This window comes from Vigna umbellata, chromosome 1 (assembly GCF_029865625.1).
Source record: "Vigna umbellata cultivar VRB3 chromosome 1, Vumbellata_1.0, whole genome shotgun sequence".
Taxonomy (NCBI): Eukaryota; Viridiplantae; Streptophyta; class Magnoliopsida; order Fabales; family Fabaceae; genus Vigna; species Vigna umbellata.
The window spans coordinates 15,434,981-15,454,038 of record NC_142165.1 but is presented as its reverse complement, the minus strand read 5'-3'; the positions used below and the strand labels follow the sequence as shown (position 1 = coordinate 15,454,038).

The 19,058-nt window shown below is 33.3% G+C and overlaps 4 protein-coding genes across 5 annotated transcripts; 1 reads left to right on the top strand and 3 right to left on the bottom strand.

Moving 5' to 3' along the window:
- The first annotated feature begins 3,701 nt into the window (after positions 1–3,701).
- On the top strand, positions 3,702–5,206 carry LOC124844569 (transmembrane protein (DUF677)). Its single transcript, XM_047321527.2, has 2 exons — positions 3,702–3,800; positions 3,964–5,206. Exons 1-2 carry the CDS (start codon positions 3,758–3,760, stop codon positions 5,049–5,051), a joined length of 1,131 nt encoding a protein of 376 aa, XP_047177483.1. The 5' UTR covers positions 3,702–3,757; the 3' UTR covers positions 5,052–5,206.
- Positions 5,207–6,260: 1,054 nt separating this feature from the next.
- Positions 6,261–7,953, bottom strand: PER64 (Peroxidase superfamily protein). Its single transcript, XM_047321524.2, has 4 exons — positions 7,722–7,953; positions 7,336–7,524; positions 6,986–7,148; positions 6,261–6,821 (listed from the first exon to the last, which is right to left on the bottom strand). The coding sequence occupies exons 1-4, from the start codon at positions 7,923–7,925 to the stop codon at positions 6,421–6,423; spliced, it is 957 nt and encodes a 318-aa protein (XP_047177480.1). The 5' UTR covers positions 7,926–7,953; the 3' UTR covers positions 6,261–6,420.
- Positions 7,954–9,340: 1,387 nt separating this feature from the next.
- On the bottom strand, positions 9,341–12,842 carry LOC124844568 (expansin-A11). 2 transcript variants are annotated; one of them, XM_088097343.1, is made up of 5 exons: positions 12,690–12,842; positions 10,884–12,609; positions 10,724–10,794; positions 10,300–10,621; positions 9,341–9,882 (listed from the first exon to the last, which is right to left on the bottom strand). In XM_088097343.1, exons 2-5 carry the CDS (start codon positions 10,955–10,957, stop codon positions 9,576–9,578), a joined length of 774 nt encoding a protein of 257 aa, XP_087953469.1. In that variant the 5' UTR covers positions 10,958–12,609; positions 12,690–12,842; the 3' UTR covers positions 9,341–9,575. The 2 variants fall into 2 exon arrangements, with proteins under 2 accessions (XP_087953469.1, XP_087953467.1); XM_088097341.1 differs by having other exon boundaries at positions 10,724–11,983; positions 12,355–12,609; positions 12,690–12,831.
- Positions 12,843–14,039: 1,197 nt separating this feature from the next.
- LOC124841841 (Alba DNA/RNA-binding protein) lies at positions 14,040–18,325 on the bottom strand. The gene is made up of 9 exons (XM_088097346.1): positions 18,164–18,325; positions 17,876–17,998; positions 17,012–17,092; positions 16,835–16,923; positions 16,646–16,720; positions 15,601–15,662; positions 15,474–15,533; positions 14,975–15,157; positions 14,040–14,420 (listed from the first exon to the last, which is right to left on the bottom strand). Exons 2-9 carry the CDS (start codon positions 17,996–17,998, stop codon positions 14,341–14,343), a joined length of 753 nt encoding a protein of 250 aa, XP_087953472.1. The 5' UTR covers positions 18,164–18,325; the 3' UTR covers positions 14,040–14,340.
- Positions 18,326–19,058: the final 733 nt, after the last annotated feature.

Sequence of the window (19,058 nt, the reverse complement as noted above, 5' to 3'; positions counted from 1 at the left end):
ACTCTTTAGGAGACCGAACGGTCATGAACTGGTAAGACTTAAAAGAGACCAACCCAGTTATGACCGAGAGCAGCACAAGACCGAAAGGTCAACTGCAGCGTTCTGCATAATTCTGCAGAATTGCACAGAACCCAACATGACCATTTCTAACCATTTTTACTAACTTCTAACACCCTCAATTCTTGTTTTATACTTAATTAAACTTATTTAAATGATTCTAAACATTCCTACTACCATTCTAAAGTGATTAAGACTCAATTTCAACTCTAAAACACCAATTTTCCCAACTTAGGGATCCAAAATCCAATCATACTGCTTTGCACCTATTTTGATCAATTTAGTGACTCAAACAAGTCACAATACACTAGCTAAGATTGCCCCAACAGCCCAATTGCGCTTTAGGCCCCAAATGCCCAAAATCACTACCTCACTTCCCCCAATTTGCCCTAAAACACCAAAATTTCACTTAACTTTCCATTTCATTCAAGCTATAACAGATTTATCACTCCAAGCACTTCCAACATGCCTAATTACAACAGCTAGATTCAACCAATGCAATTTACAGACCTCACACTATAATTTCATACATCACACGCATCAACATGTATGATCAACTTACTTTAAAGCTTAAACAAACAAACCAAACAACACACCCATTAAGGAATTTAACATACATACAAATACTGCAAGCAAAATGAAAATAATATCTAGCTCCCCTTACCTTAGGGTTTCACAGCTAAGCTCACAACTTGGTTCGACAGTGCTTGACTTCGCAAGAACTCAACCAAACCCTAAAAACCACCCAATGGGTGATAGAACAACTCTTTAGAGCTAATTTTTTTTGACAAGAAATTGAAGGAGAAGGTTTCTAATTACATGCCCTAGGTTCCCAAAAGAGGAGGAAAAATGAGAAACGACTTACCCGCTGAAGAATGAGAATCTAATCGGATGGTTGCGAAGCTCTTTGCGTTGCGGTCACTTGAGCACCACCTAATCAAACATGCAATGGCTGAATGTGAGGGAATGGTAGAGAGAAGACAGAGAGAATGGAAAACAACTTTCTAGGAAGAGAGAATTTAAAAAAAATAAGCAGAATTTGGTAAAGTTACTAAATTATACGCTTTTCAGAATAAAAAAAGTTCTTCTCTTAATTTTAATCATTTTCTTTATTATTTAATATATATATATATATATATATATTCTATATATAAAATATTAAATAATTAATATGTATTTTATCATTCATTTTCTTTTCTAATTTAAATTATTTCAAAAAAATCTAATACATTTAAATAAATACAAACTCACATAATTAACTTAAATAATTAATTTAAATTATAACTTAAACTCTCAAATTTCGTCATCAAATAATTTTATCATCATTAAACAATTAAAGATATTATTAATTCAAATAAAAAATTTGTTATATAAAAAATAATATTTTTCGAAAATACTAGATTACTACAAAAAAATATAACTGTTGCAGGATATTATATCAACAACACATCATAAACTCAATTCAATACATAATTTAATGTGTTACACAATTAATTCAATAAAGTTATTAAAATCATTACAATACTTATTAATAAATCTGTAACCATATATTTTTAAACAAATTTGATCATCAAATTTTGATTACGAACCATAAATAGTACTATTTAGATAAATATTATACGTAATCGTATTACTTTAGAACAAAATTTACATAACTTAAATGTAAAAAATACATTATACATACTTTAACCTATTTCGTTTTGGTTTTTTAATTAAAAAATAAAAAGTTTGGCATACTGAACGACCTATTCAACCTCACTAAAATATCTGGTTTTGTTTTCATTGAATGGCCCATATTCGCAGCAAGCCTTCAAATATCCGCTCTATACATCTATCTTTGAATCACCTAAAACAAATAAAAACAAAACTTTTAGATCAACGTCGTTGTTTATGCAATTATTTGCATTTACGTGTGTTGTTACATCAGAGAATGAAAAATATCTTCTTCTTTCATAAATCCTAATTCTAAATTAAGGTTTCCTTGCCGTGAACTGCCAAGAAACTTAAATTAGAAAGGTTCCATGCATCATACACTCATATGTATAATTTAAATAATATATATGCAAATAGTTTATTTAAAAAATAAATGAAACCATATATATTTATTTGTAATTAAGAAGAACGTTGTTCTTTTACTATTTATGAAAGAGAAGATATTTATACTCGATTAAACAAATTCAAATGTTTCTTTTTCCATAATTAAGAGCTTCTTGTATCAAATCGTCCTTGCCAAAATTGTGCCAGTTGCTAACAAGACGTGAGACACAAAGAAAAACGAAGAATGTCATTATTGTAGGGAGAATTCAATTAATAAATTTAATTTAGATAACAACCTTTAACAAACCCCTAAAATTTTCTTTAATTTTTTTTTAAATATGAATTTTTGAGTTTCCAAATACCACAAAAAAAAATATACATTATAGATCAAGTTTTTTTTTAGAGATGTTGATTAAATTTCTATGTTATTTGTAAGCTAATAAAGTTATTTTAATTTTTCCGAAAATAAATACATTTATGTATTATTGGTGATGTATTAAAATAATAAAATTAAGCCTAACCTAATCTTATGTAATTGGTATTATCCGAGGCTGAGGTTATTGAGATGAATCTTGAATTATTCATGGCTGGGCTTCATCATAGAAGAATCTTTTACCCTCCATCTAAACTGCTACGTAACATGTGCCATCATTACTGTGTCCACGTGGCAAGCAGATATACATGGAAATCTAATAGTAAGACCCCACGTTAATATCTTGCTTTAGCGCCATCTGTGTTTCATATCTTACACACAAACGCGTTCCTCTCGTTTTATCACTAATTAATTTATTATTTTCTCACACTTTCACATTGTATTATTCTAATGTAATCACACATTAAAAGTTAATTTTTTTTTAAAACATTATTAATATTTATCATTCATAATTTTGAGAAATTCTTTTTTTACCATTCATTATCATTTTTTACAAAAAAAGGAAGAATAATTTCTCTTAAAACGTGTTTTATGAGTAATTATTAAGTGGGGCGAAAACTTAACAACCATAATTTTGGAAATTTATCCACAATCTCTCTCCAAGCCACGTAAAGCCTCCTTCGATCTATAACCCTAAGCAATAATTATTTGTTTTTCAACCACATCATCCTTCGCAAATCATTTAATGTTGGCAATACTTGACCAAGAGACGACATAGAAAGCTGTTGTTGCAAGTAAATACACAAATATCGACATAGAATGTAGCAAAAGTAGTGAGTTTTTTTTATAGAAAAAACCACTGATTTCGGACATTTGATGATTGTGGAGAAATGGTAATGATTGAATAAGAATTATATATTACATAGAGAAAAATGAAATGGTTTTTTGTAAAAATAAAATAAAGGATATAATGATATTAATTATAAAGTAATGGTTAAATGTGATTGTATAATAAAGGGTGATTATGGGAGGAAGAGTGTGTGGTGTTGACGTGGGAGAACACACCGTGTGAGGTACACTTACGTGTGACCAAAGCCATTAACCATTTGTGGTACTGCTAACTGCCAACTAGATTTCTTGTCTTCCTCAAGCCACCAATACATACCACCTTTTCTCTCTCTTCCTCTCTATATATACTGCTTTTCAATTCACTTACATTTCGAATGCACACAATATAACACTTAGATCTCTCCTTCTCTCTCTCTCTGCCTCCTATTAGATACCTGCGACATGGCATGTACGAGGTGGCTTTGTTCTTTACCAAAAACAACAGGTATATGAGTTTATATGTAATTTCTGATTCAGCTATTCTCTTCTTTATGTGTATATATATATATAATCAATTTATTTTATCAATCATCAGATGTTTGCTTTTGATTGGCTCCAATCATTTTATGACCAAGTTGCTTTGTTTTGTGTACAAATTCATTGAACAGGTAGATCACGGAAAGAATGTGAGGAAGATAGATTGTGTAAGAAGCGAAGCGTGAATGAAGAGTATTTGGAAGCATTCAGAACAAAGTCTTACATGGAAATATGCAACAAAGCACAAGGGGGTCTTGGAAAAACAACCACCAAAATGCTAACTTCCTCTTCATCTTCGCCTTCGTCTTCTTCTTCTTCTTCGGTGCCCTTATGCATGCAGCTTACAGAGTACTTGCTTGAGCCACGGCAAGAGATGATAGCAAACATGACGCAGAGGTTGAATCTGCATCGTCTTCTTGTGGACTACTTCGAAGCCACCTTGGAAGCGTGTCGTTGTTGTGACACGATCCTTGAAGCAATCCATTCAGTAAGACTTGCTTATCGACGAATCACAAGAATTGTTAAGATTAGAAAAATTGTCCTCGATGCCAATAACGACGACCAAATCCACAAAGATACCATCTACAGAGAGCTTTCTTCATTTGCTTCGCAAAACAACCCTTTCTCTGTTGTTAGCACCGTGCAGTTCCGTGACATTCACGACAAGTGCGTGGAACTTCTGGATGGACTGAAAGAAACGAGAAGGAAGATTAAAAGGAGGTTGACAGTGAAGAGGGTGTGCAAGAAGGCTGCTGGAATAGCTCTTGTTGCTTCACATTGTGTGGTTCTTGCTGGTTTGTTGGTGTTTGCTTTTCATAGTGTGGTTGGGGTGGTGGTGGCACCTAGTATTTTGGGTGGTTTGGTTGGTTTGTTGGTGAAGAAGGGTGGTGAAAGGGTAGGGTGCAGTTCTTCTGAGCGGCTGTGTGAGCAACTTGATGTGGCTGCAAGAGGGATTTATATTCTGATCAATGATTTGGACACAATGAGTAGGATGGTGAGGAGGTTACAGGACGAGGTGGAGCATAGGAAAGTGGTTGCTGAGGTTTGTGCGAGGAATGGGAAATGGGAGATTCTGAAGCAGGTTATGAGAGAGTTTCGTGAGCGTGAGTCTGGCTTTCTGGAGCAGTTGGAAGAGCTTGAGGGACATATCTACTTGTGTTTTCTTACCACAAACAGATCCAGGAGGCTTGTGCTGCAAACAATCACAGAGAAAAAGTAAAACATTGAAAAACAACACACTTTTCTCTTCTTTTCAGTTCCACCTTGTATATAGAAAAATGTTATACAGAGTTAGTAACTTAGTGTTATGTTCATGTATATGAAGCTTCTGTGGCTGTCACAGAGCAATGGAGGAATTAAGGTTTCTCAAGCAGGATATATTGGCTCTTCCTTGATCTATTTATGGCAAGGTGCTTTTGATGAGAGCTTACTGATATGATTGTACTGGTTTTGGTTTGTTCAATTTTCCAGACCATAACATGTATTATAGATGTGTTTTTCGTATTCTTTGTTTTGGTTAAGTTGTTAGTTCATTCCTTAGTACTATTGTAGATATTGATCGGTTAGTTAAGTGCATATTGTGCAGATTATTCTTTTATATATGTATATACATATATATATATATATATATTATTATATATAATATATATATATATATATATATTATATATATATATATATATATATATAATATATATAAATATATAATATATATATATATATATATATAGATAGATATATGTATACAGATATATGTATATAGATATATATGTATATAGATATATATATATGTATTATGTATGTATATTTTGTAACATTTTTGAGTGAAGTTTAAAAAAAAATACTTACATGAAAAAAAATATTTCTTTTCATAAATTAAAATGAACTTGAATAATTTGAACTTCTACATAGTTTTAAAGTTGAACGTTAATGCTTGTTTTCCTTCTCAAAATGATTGACAATTTTTTACCGGTTTAATGATTGATATTCTAAATCTAATTGCTATAAGAATTATATACAGAGAGAAAAAGAATTATTGAATTTAAATAAATAATTAGAAAATAAGCGACTTAATTGCGTCACTTCCAATTTGGGTGCAGAAATAAGCCAATTTTTATTTTTTAAAATAAAAAAATAGATGAGTTTAAGAAAACTATTATAAATATAAATAAGTTGTGGTTTAAAAGATAAATTTTAATTAAAAATATATACATTATACCTTAAACAAAAGTTTACCTTTTTATTTTAATTTTTTAAAAATTTCATTTTAAAAAAGAACTTCAATATTATTTTAGAAAATAAAAAATAAACTCCTGAGAAAGTCATAATTTAAACTATTATCCTTGTAGTATTAGCAGATGACATACAAAATTCATGGGATTCAGCCACAGCATCGAAATAAAGACTGAAAATTCAATGGAATTTTGAATACTTGCTTCGGCCACTAGTCATGGATCACCATAAACATTTTTTCCTCAGTTTGACATTTATTTCATCTGCTAAAATGCTGCTAGAAAAATGGTGACAGTACACAAGTAAGAAGACCATTATGACAGCACAAACACATTTGATTCAATACGAACTATGAATCATCTAACGAATTTACAATCGAGTCTGATTTGTTGTTGTTCAGCGTTGGTGATGCTGCTCATCTTGATCATGGACTTGACGAAGGCCCTTTCAAATTCCTCTTGAGAATAAGCAAACTTGGAAACCAAAGCTTTAGTGGTGGGATGAGTTAGCAGAGCTTCATCAGAAGAGAATATGCTCTCTCCTTGAAGGAGCAGCTTGTAATAAGCATTGTCAAACAAGGTTGAACTAGAATCCAACGAGCTTCCTGCATTTTTCACCTTGTTATGAGAGGGGCATACGCTTCTCAGCCTGCTTCCAAATGAAGCCTTCATGGAAGGGTCAATGTCTTGCTTTGAGCTGAATTTATGGATTCTGTTCTGAAAGGATGAACAGTGAGCGAATCCTAGTGTGTGACCTCCTGCACATCACATAACAGAACATCATCTCATACATGTATCGGAATTTAATCATCATGCAGTTCTCATATATCTTATATCTTATCAACTTTTTCGTTTTTATCAAATGTGTAACTTAGATTCACATTTTGTAAAGGATAATATGTTCCTCATTGTTTCAAAGTACCTGAGAGGGCTACAAGATCCTCCAAGGAAAGGCCTCTTTGAGAGAAGCTTTGCTGTAATTGGGAGATGTTGAATGTAGGAGCTGGCAATTGTCTGGTTTCAGTGGCCATTGATATCCTTCCATCCTTTCTTCCTTTCGGAACATCCCAAGTAGGGCCACCGGACTAACCCAACAAAGCCAATAAGTAAACAAAGTTATGATATCCATTGTAAGTTAGATTGACAAAAAAAAAGTAAAAAATACCTTAAACTTCAAGATACAAAGTTTTACATCATCATCCAATCATGAATTAATACATGAATACATAAAAATATGGTTAGTGTATATCAATGTTTGATTGAGACACTAACCAGAGAAACAGCATCCCTAGCAGCAAGAGCCAAAATATCAGCACAAGATACCACTCCGGGGCATACTTCTTCAAGTGCTTTCTTAGCATTGTCAATGACATAAAATGCATGCAATGAAATGTTAGGAGGTCCATCCTTTTCTGCTATGGTCTTCCCCTTTGATTCCAGAAGAACAGAGGCATCACAACCCTTGAAAAAAGAGTAAACATCATCACTTTTAGACGTGTGTGTGTATAATGTCAGTGCATGCAAGATATGAAGAGAATTTTTTTGATGAACAGTAATTTCCCCTTTTGAAACTTATGCATTGAACCAACACGCAAAGGAAGGTTACTTGCTCCAGATGAATATTATTTGAGTTTTAGGACAAGCAAAAGGTTGCATACCCTTATGAAGCAATCATGAAAATGCATCCGAAGGAGAGCAGCTGGAACAGTTTTGTCATTCATGGTTGCTTTGTGAACAGAAGCAGCTACAATGGAGTCCACATGAGGGCACGTATTTTCATAGTAATTTACATTTAGTGATCTCACAAGAGAAGCCAAGTGCATGGTAGTTATGAGCATCATCACTGTAGCAATACCTGCCATATTTCAAACCACAAATTATAATTCAAAAACTTTGTATATGACTTGTGAGGAACATAACGAGAATAACTGTGGTATTTATAGGAGGTGATGCTGACACGGGAACCTTGGAGTTATTAATGATATGTGGTTGTTAAGCATATTTGGTGATCTACGACCCTGTTAGTGGAGCAGTGTTTCCAACCACCTTCTTAAATAATCAAAGTTGCATTTGGTACTGTTGCTTTAAAAAGCCAACGATATTACAAAGTAATCCCAAAATATTTTGACTTAAATTTTTGCTGGCTACCTCTTTCCCTTTGAGTTTTCTTCTTCTTAGTTTCACACGTTCAACATAGTAACGTAATTTTCCATTAGTATGTCTAATAATTTGTCAAAAATTTGATTTAGTGGCTATTTTGATACAAGTCAACAGTGAACATTCCATGGTAAAAGAGTGTATATTTCTACTGCATAAATTGTCCCTACATTACATAAGGGGTAAACTTACCATTTCGAGCTATGAGGTTATTATAACGAATCATTTTGAATTGTTATAGCAGAGACGTATCAGATGTACATATATTCTTGGAAGTAATTTCAATCTGTAAATTAAGTTTGAAAACTTATAGAAATTTGAATGAAGGTACAGTAATAGTGTAGAAAGAGAAGGGTTGGTTGATATTTTGGAGTGAAATATTGGTTGTGAAGGTGATGATGAGGTCTAAAAGAATAAAGTAAACACGTGTCACTGTCCAGATTGAGTTTGTGTGAGACATCAGTTGCGATGGTTCCAGCTAATGTCTTGTGTCTCACTTTTATTTACTCATGTCATGTCATGTGCATGTGCTTTAATCAAACAAAAAGCACCTAGATTCTCTGCTAGCTGTTAAAGACTTCTGCTGAGTCCAATTGGCTGAGATTTACGCAGTTGAGGCTTTTAATAACATTTTCATCTCTGTAGAAACAAAACTTAAGAGGTTTTTCTTGCACTCTTGTTACTAGAAGTGGTCACTGAACCAAAATAGCATAATTAAATCAAACCAATTCAAACAAGAAACTTCAGGCATGTTCGGATAATTTATTCAAACCATTAATCATCGTTTTAGGCTTTATATTTTACAAATTCAAGTTATCTCATTGAATAGTATTTTTATTAACATTTAAATTCATATCTACCCTGTTCACGTTTTATAATCAGGTTGCGTTGAAATTAAAAACTTAATCTGAGAATACTTCAATCCTAATCAACTAAAATTAATCTACTGAAAAAAAACAAAAACAAATATCAGAAGCCCTACTTGCAATATTTTTAGTGGTTTGAAAAAGGTTGATGAAATAAACACACAACAGTGACAATATTACATGGAAAAAATTGAGGGAACTGATATTTTCCCAAACTCCTGCAAATGCAGCTTCCACTTGAACTATAGTATTCATATTAGAATAATTTATTTATGGTATAGATTTAAACCTGAGAGATGCTTATTTGTTTTCTACAAGCTTTAGCTTCCTATTGATAACAATTTATTAAGGCATGTATATATTGTGCCTTCATTATGGGGTTGGAGTTGATGGGTTGAGTCCACCAAATAATCAAAACCAGATGAGGGGAGTGGCGGGCTGCTCCATTAAAATAAAAAGCACGCCTCAGCCGTTGAGTTTTTCCTGAGCTTAGAACTGAACTGGGCTGGAGAAAGTTTGGCCAAAACTCCAACTTGCTGGAACTATATTTTGGAAAACTCTGGTTTCTCCATCAGTGGTTGTGACCCTGAAGGACAAAGATTGACCATTCAAATATGCGTTGGATTGCCAATTAGAACCCCAGTTTCTTGACATAGCCATCCAATCAGTTTTCGATCCTTTAATGGACACAGATTGGATGGATCCAGCCCCACCCACATTGCTGACCAACACAAGCTCAAAGTAGTCCCTCCCATTCACACTGAACCTAACCCCTCCGTGCTTTTTGCATGGAACCCTGCACCAATCATATCAATGTCACAAAGTAATTCAAAAGACGTTTTTGACAAATATTAATGTAGTTATTTTTGTTTTGCAGTGACCACAATCAAATTAGACCAAATTCTTCGAGCCCAGAAAATTGAATTGTAAGTCGAGAAGTTATATACTTTAATATGATCATGTTTTTTTAATAGCGTATCAGACGTCTCCACTGTGAAGATAGAGAGATTAAATATTTATGAATAATCAAATAATAACAAATGGCCTAATAAGCTAGATAAACTATGATGTTATCTTAAAAATTTATTATGTTTGATTAATACAACTTTAAAAATCTGATTTTGAAGATAAGGATTACTTTGCACCATTTGGGTGTCCATAATAAGTTATATCAATGTTCTTGTATAACACCAAGTATGGAACAGATTCTAACCTTTGGAATAAGACGGGCACGATTCCTCCTCTGTAAATACCAATCTTTTCCCATGCAGGTTGGGCCATGTCAAAATGCTTGAGGGGTGGGTTGCACCAGCCTCCATTATTGTTTGGAAGAGCAAAATTGGGAGGGCAAAAATTTGTGGCGGTTATGGTGACAGATCTTCCTTTGATGCACCATCTGGAGTCTGCTTTGTAATCACATATGATTTTGTAACACTCGCCACAGGAAGCTCCGTCATTGAATAAGGCAGTGCTTAAAGCTGCAGTTCTGGTTCCATAACCAGTTGCATACAGATTCCCATATCCACAAGCTCCCCCTGCAGTCATACACAATTTATGTGTGAAATTTTGAATGTTAGTTTGAAGAGTAGGGTACAAAACAGAATCTAGTATTAAAATGTTTGGTTACAGTTACTTACCCATAGTGCCTGAAGCATCACTACCCCCATAAAAAGTGGCATGGGCATTGGTCCATCCAGAAGGTGAGAAGGCAAAGGTAGTGATTGTGAAGCTGCATAATCCAATGAGGCTACCCAAAAGAAACATAACTCGGCCCATTTTTTTTTTCTAGCTTGCTGAATGCCCAAGATCCCAAGTGAGATGATGAGGTTGAAGGATATAAGAGTAGAAATTGTATTTGCAATTATTGCCATTTCCAAGTACAAAAACTGTGTTTAAATAAGGGTATAGAATAGCTTAGGCAACTATGCCACATGTGAGGTTCTGCAAGATAAGAGAACTCAAGAAACAATTTTTATAATTTATCAGATTAAATCTGTGTGCAAGTCTGAACACCATTCAATCATTCCCACGTTCTCTTTCAGTATTCCTCTTATACATCCCTTCTAACCCACTCACACGCACATGTCCACATAAGAGCCGTGAATGTTTCAAAACCCTAATTATTTAACTTTAGCTCCTCACAGATCCCAATGTCTACTTCTTTCGTCTCACATGGATCTCATGGTTTGTAACTCCATTTGTGGATAAAAAGACAGAATGGTTTTATCAAATGGAACAAACGGTGCAGATCATAATTTACAGGCTCACATGGAAATGATGACGGTGTCGTCTTTTGTGAGCTACGTCCACATGTCCACATGTCCCATTTTGCCTATACAGATTGTCAGTAGTCTGTTATCCAGTTGTACATTGGACACTGAATTTTCCTCATTTTTTAAGTGGAGGGTTCATAAATTATAAGTTTGATCACACGGGCCATGCTTAGCCATAATAGCACCGTCAAGCAATCTGATATTGCCGAATGCCTAGAAACCCAGCCAAAGGCAAAGTTTTTTACATTATTATATTTCTTCCCTTGTCACTGATACAATTATCTTTTGATAGGCTCCAAGAAAAATAAATAAATCAAGTGATATGGGCTTCTTCAATTCTACGTCCGACTCAAACAACAAAAGAAGGCAGGGTGTAATTTATCTGAGAATCACCTCAGTTATCACGGATGGTCTTTGCTACGATACAATGCTCTCAGCATCAGCAACAGAATTAGCAGAGTTCAACCTCAACTTTTTAGCTACATCAGCTAGCGATATGCGCGAATATGATATGCTGATGTTGTGTAAACCACTCCTGATGACATTATGGCAGCCGAACAATCAAATTATGAGTTCCATCTTCATTGAAAGTTGTACCAAACTTCTCCAACATTCTTAAACAGCCTGAAATTTCATTAACGGATGAAAAGTGAAATGCATACTGCAAGAAGCCAAAATGGTATAAGCTTAAGCATATGAAATTTTTGCAATGAATGTATTACTGTAAAACAAATATAAATTACACATTGGGATGTTATCACGGACATCCGTCTTCATTCAAAAGTTCATTGCATTTTTTCATGACAAGCGGTAGAATTGTTGATTACAGCTTATTCAAAAGTTTATGTAGTTCTAGGTCAACAAAGTTGAAATCTAAGATTTAGTTTTTGTCTAATTGGGCCACTCCCATCAACAAAGATGACCCATCCAAGCTGCCAAAAAGTTTCCCTATAAAACATAGTAGAAAACAAACCTCCAATAAGAACCAAACTCACCCTCTAACAAAAGTACAGTCTAGACACAATTACATCGACAGTTCTTCTATTCAAGCTCTTCAGCCTAACAATGCTAGTGGGAGGGAAGAGCTTTTGCCTTTCAGTGTGAGATGAGAGAGCAAGCAGCTGAAAACAACAAAGCACTGCACAGCACAGCATAACATCACATTTTCTCAGACCTTTCATTTCCATGTCTTCATTCATTTTCCTCAATCACAATCTATCAGTGTTTTCGATCTGAAAATCACGTAAACCCTAGCAGAGGAAAGAAGAAGAACTGAAGAGCATGATAAATAGATTCGATAAAGGAAGCAGCTTCGGTCACAAAGTATTACCTCTTCATCCAAAGTTGAACACACCAAGCCTTCTTCACACTTCTATTTTAGAAAAGAAAATTAATGCAAGTTTAATCTCGATAACAAAATGTACCCAGAGTTTTCTTGTGTTGGTAAAAAGTAGAAAAAGACTGTAAGATAGCAACAAAAAAAATACAATTATTTAATGATGAAGATAATAAAGGGAATTTTTGAATCCATTCAAACTGTAGCTTGGGTAGAAAGAAACTACCAAACACCATATTTATTAATTTTCTCTTTTCAGTCCATATGTTATCAGTCTTTCTACTTCATATGCCAATTAGAGTTATTACAAGAACATATTTTGATCAAGTAAATCGATTTTATAGGGAAATTAAATATAATTAATTTTTCAAACGTAATTTTATTTTAATTATGTATTTTCTTATGGATTGTTTTACTTTTAGTTTTGAATTTAATTCTAAAATTTAACTAAATCTGTTTAATATTTTTAAAATCTAATTGATTCTGTTTTCGTTTTCAAATTTTAATTGATCCTTCTCAATCTTTTTAAGAACATTTCTAATTTAATTTATGCGTGTCCGTGGAAGAAGAGAAGACGGAATGATTAAATTGGTGCTTGTTATATAAGATGGTAAGTGGTTTATTTAATTTTAGTGAATATTCATTGTAATTATCATAATATATTTAATAATGATGGTAACATGTTTAATAAATATAACAATATAATTCTTTTGGTATTATAAGAAACATTTAATTATCTATTAACCTTTAAATCATATATTAGGTGGAAAAATTGCTGAAAGAATACTACTTATTGTACAACATTGAACATTTTTAATGAAACTTGATTTAAATTATTTTTGTAAGTTGTACAACATTGAACATTTTTAATGAACTGATTTAAATTATTTTTGTAAGTTGACAAATCGATCATCTATTATTGTAAGGAATGTAGTAAATTTATGAGGATTAGTGATAGGTAACTAGTAACCACTTTTGATTAATGCTGATCTTGCCTGGTCAAATATACAACTTCGGATATTAAATGCTCAGGTACAGTCCAATAAATCTGTTCCTGGATTCAATAAACAAAAATAGTAGATAATTAGAGCTACATCTAGGACACGAAGTTCAAGAATGGTTATCAGAAATACTGCAGTGGACAGTAATAAAAATTTGGACCAAGTATAATCTGAATTTAATTACGAATTACACAATTGATGTTAACAGAATATTAAGTCTTTCAACATCCCTGCTCATGAAATAGAAGTACCAAACTAAGAAAATGGTCCGGGTCAATCAAAACTCACCCTGGAGCATTATATTTTTTAAATGACAAACAAAAATATATCAAAGAAAAAGCCATGAATTTAAACACTTCTCTAGAAAATAAAAATTAAAGAATGAGATTCAGGGCCAAAACAGAAGTACAACTGACCAAGGTCTAAAACAAAGAGTGCCTTATGTGGCAGCAGTCTCAAAACTAAATGTCTACATAAAACTGTAAGAAGAAAATGCCCTACAGTTCTTCGGGCCCCAGAGAAAAAGAAGGGGAGAAATGAAGAAAATTGAACAAATAAAAGAAAACATAAAATTAGACATGACTTTGACTTTGCTTCCCTAACCAAGTCAACTGCACTGCACTAATGCCAGCCAACCAGTTGCCTCAGGCAGCTGCTTGGATTGGTCCATTTGATCTAAAGCCACGACCCCTTCCACGATATCCACCCCTGCCGCGGCCACGACCTACAACAAAATTTAATTACACCTTTGATTTAATCATAACAAAAAATATTGCCACATAGAGCATCTCAATAAGCTTAAAAATTTAAAAGTCCTGGGTGAAAAATATCAAAAGGTTAAATTGGACAAGATGATAAAATATTTCCCCTTCCCAATCAGCTCTACAAAGTCTAAATCAAAACAGAACATATCTCCCAGTCTTTTAAATGTACCCTTGAATGAACGAGTATGATTATGGAACTGAAGTAAAACATGAAGGTTAATAATGAAACTGAAGTAAAACATGAAGGTTAAATAAAGCTATATATAAAACTGCACCAATGTCCAGACAGTAAATGAAGAGCCAGAAGACACAAGTTCAATCACTTCCAAAATATCAAGTAAAACTGTAAAAGCCAATAGCCTGATACTGTCAGACAGCCCATACATCCACCAACAGTTACACAACCAATTCAGACACTTTCAGAATATAAACAGCAAAATTTGATCGTCAAACAACTATAGCCAATGACCCAGAAATAACACAAATAAACAAACATAAAATAGGAATTAATTACCACGGCCTTGAGGTACATCTTGGTTGTATCCTCCATCTTGCTGCACATCAAATTGGGGCCCATTGTACCCTCCCCTTCCACGACCGCGAAAACCACGTCCTCTTCCTCTACCCCTGCCCCTGACACTTCCCCTATTACGGTCCCATCCACCGTCCTCATAATCAGTTGAAATAAAACCATTCCCTGAAATAAAATTCAGCAGCCATGTAAGAAAACAGAATAACCATTCTTCAACCTTTTCTTTAGTGTTCAGATGGCCTACAAACAAAAATATTTTCTTTAAATTGTCGAAAAGATGCTTTGCTAACTCGTTAAAAGGGTCTACAGACACATTTAAGTGGTTTCCTATTAAAAGAAATCAAGTAGCTATCTAAATGTATTCACATATCTGAATAGCATGTGGCAAAACTCTCAGATGATCATCCATATCAATCAAAACAGAAAATTTATTCTCATCACAACAAACACAGCCCGTAGAAATAAACAATCACACACATACCTCTGCCCCTTCCCCTTCCTCGACCACCACGACCTCGAACACGGCCATTAGGTGAACCATCTGCAGATCAGACAAGTTAAAACAGTTTTAAACTATTAACTAGGGGAAGCAACTTACATGTACCCACCTCCTTCATAATCAAAATCTGTAGCAGCCTTCACCTGATCAGCTGGTAATGGAAGCTGATACCTAAGAGAACACAAATATTATAAATTTTCTTAAATTCACATAATTCAAAGATAATAATAACAATAATAGTAGTAGTAATAATAATAAATAATAACAATATGACTTGTTTCTCTATTTTGATATCTAAAATCTTGAAATCTGCTAAAGAAGTACATGTGTCAGTATATACTCTATAATTTCCTATCCCAAACAAAAGTTTCTTTTATTTTCCCTACTTGAGTTTACCTTTTAAAATTAACATTTGCTATAATCATCATATCATCTATGATCTTCATGTCATTATCAAATGTGAAACAATATCAAATGCATACCTGTTATGAAAGATGGAACTATAAGGCCAGTTGTTTGAACTTATTTTGAAGAATACACGGTTTTTAAATTAAAAGATGTTTCAATAAAAAGTAAATAAAAACTGAAAAGGAAATAAAAATTGGAGGTTTTTTTCTTTCTCAATACTTATGCAAAGAGTTTCAATAAAAGATGTATCACAGAATCACTAAGCAAAGGAAGCACTTATTGAGGAAACTAAAAATCATTAAGATCACATCATTGATATTAGCAAATAAAACCTATAATTGTTCTTCCTTCTAACATTTTAATACCAATATCTCTGCATGTCTAGAACCTTAGCAACATAAATTTAACAATGAAAATCATTTCGGTAAAGTAATCAAACCTCACACTTTCACTGAAATTCTAATTTGTGCACTTAGCTTCAATATTCCTTCCAATTCAAACAAAACTTTCTCCAACATATCAGACTTCGCCACAGTACTAATTTACTATAATAGTTAATAGGTATTGGTAATCTCAACACATATAAGAGAACTTATTTTCTTGTACAGAGACAGGGGTTTGAACTTATTTTCAAAGCTGAAACTCTCTTCATACTGCATGACTGAAATAAAATTAGGAACCCAAACTCTGAGTCAGAGTAAAATATTGGTGATGACATCAGTATAAAGGACAGAAAGTCAACTTACCCCACAGAAGATGTATCAAGTTCATTCTTTGAGAGGGTTATTGTTATCATTGACACATGCCTCGTTGTCTCCAAACTTCAAGACAGACAATGTTAAAAATTATGTTAGTAAGAACCAGCATCCACCTGATTGGAATGTTTAACACTTAATCCATTTAGAATTAAAATATTATTAGTCAGAGACACTCACGGAAGGAGGCCTTCTTCTAGGGGCTCCCAAGTATCAGTGATATCAGTGGATCCTATTGCTGTATTCTGGTGGAGGCCCACAATTCTCCTCTGCATTAACACCAAGCAATATACATATAATAAAATCCTCATTAAATGAAACAAAATACCAAAAAAGTGGTCAACTCAGCTGCCAGACCTTGATCAACTCCACGATAGTTACGGTTTTGTTGATAGCTCTCCCCATTGCTTTGAAAACAATTTCATTAGAACCTTTCTCCTGTGAAAAGACATAGGCAAGTTAAGAGGAGCTTACAGAATTTGAACAGAAGAGAGACTTCGCACACAAACTGAAGAGCCCAACCTAAGTTATTTGTCAATTATGAGGGAAATCTTCATGACTTAACTTCACTGAACTTTTACTTTACTCAATGTATGATTCATAATATCCACTTTTTCAGCCACCAGAGAATGCTACCAGACAGAATAAAAGAAAACACAGACTACCCCTTGATTGGGAGATTCACTATTAAAAGAACAGTGGCACTGAACCCCACCACTCACACACACTTCCAATACAAACATTTAAAAAACGGAACAGAAGGGAGAAATTAGAGAGGAGTTGCCACACCACAAGCTTTAAATTAAATTCTGATAATCAAAACCTTACATTAATCATAGATATATTCATCATAATAAATTTATTACACACTTTGTATTCTTTAGTTTAAAATAAAAAATAAAGTACACAAAATATAAAAAAAAAAGTACAAGCTAGGTAGGGTAATATAGACCACCCACCACACGCTGCTAATCTATTTCCATTCCCTCCAAATTTAGAATCATAAAATTGCAACAGAAACAAATGCAAAAAGAGGTATAAACAAACAACCAAATAAAAAGAGGCCAGGTTCATTGTTATGAACATATTCAAGAATTCAGCAGTGCAGAAGCATGACAATTACCACAACATTCTTATACACACAGTCAGTCAGAGTTTCCAAGTTTCATCAGTCCTTGTAAAATCTCATCCTAATTTTAATTCGGGCTTTAAAAATCTTACCTGAAGCAAGCTCATGGCGTAAGTAATGTAGTTTCTCATTCTTCCCTGACTAGTAATACGGATCTCGTTTTCATCGATTGGAGTTTCAGCTCTCGGCTTCTCCACCTTCTGGTACCGATCCATCTACATCACCGAACAAATAACACAAAACACGTCAGAAGAATCACCAACAATATCGTACATGCATAAAAACAATCAAAAAGAAAAAACAGCGCAAAAACCACTGAAGTAAGAAAAATGATAATCAACGAAGAGGAAGAACAGAGGAAGAATTGATCCGCGAGTTACCACTATATCTAAGGATAGAGTTTCCTTTGCGAACGAACACGAAGCCCTCTTCTACGGCTTGTATTTTCTATTGCGCCCTAACCTGGTTGCTGCGATGTGTTCCACTTTATATACCTCCTAACACCCGACACATTCTCTCTCCAAACTACCCTAACCAACTCACTCTTTTTCCGACTCTTCTCCAAAACCCCTGCCCAAACCTCTATTTAATGGGCCTCTCCCGGCCCATTTCCAATGGATCATAATAACAGATCTTTCTCTCATTCCGCGCAATCTTTCAAGACTGCACAACCTTGTACAGAGGTATTTCTTTTAATTAATAAGTGTTTAATAGAACTCAACTGTCTAAATAATGTTTTAAAAATCCGTGCAACTATTTTTTGATAAATATTTTATTCCTTTAAAAAAACTAAGAAAAAACAATTTCAAAAACAAATTATTTGAAGTTATGACGAAGATTTAATTTACATTATATTATATATTTTGTCACAGTTGGTTCCAATCTGGTTCAAATAAGCATGATTATTATTCTATGAATTTTATTGTTTAACTGGAACTTATAGTATCCATTGGTAATATTCATTATGACTTCTCACTTATATTTAAGACATTTTTGTAATCACTAATTTAGCAAAATAATAAATAAGTTTTATCTATTTTTATAATTATTTAAAATTTGACATAAATCATAAATAAACGTAAAACAACATACTCAACTTTAAAGTTATAAGTAAAGATTTATATATGGTTCATCTTATCTATTTTTTATTAAATATGAAAATTTTAAATTACTTTATTAGATTTTTTGAAAAAATATATCAGAAAGATGCAATACTAATGAATAATAAATAAGTTTATATAAGAAACAAAAACATCATTTTCAATCCAATATTTT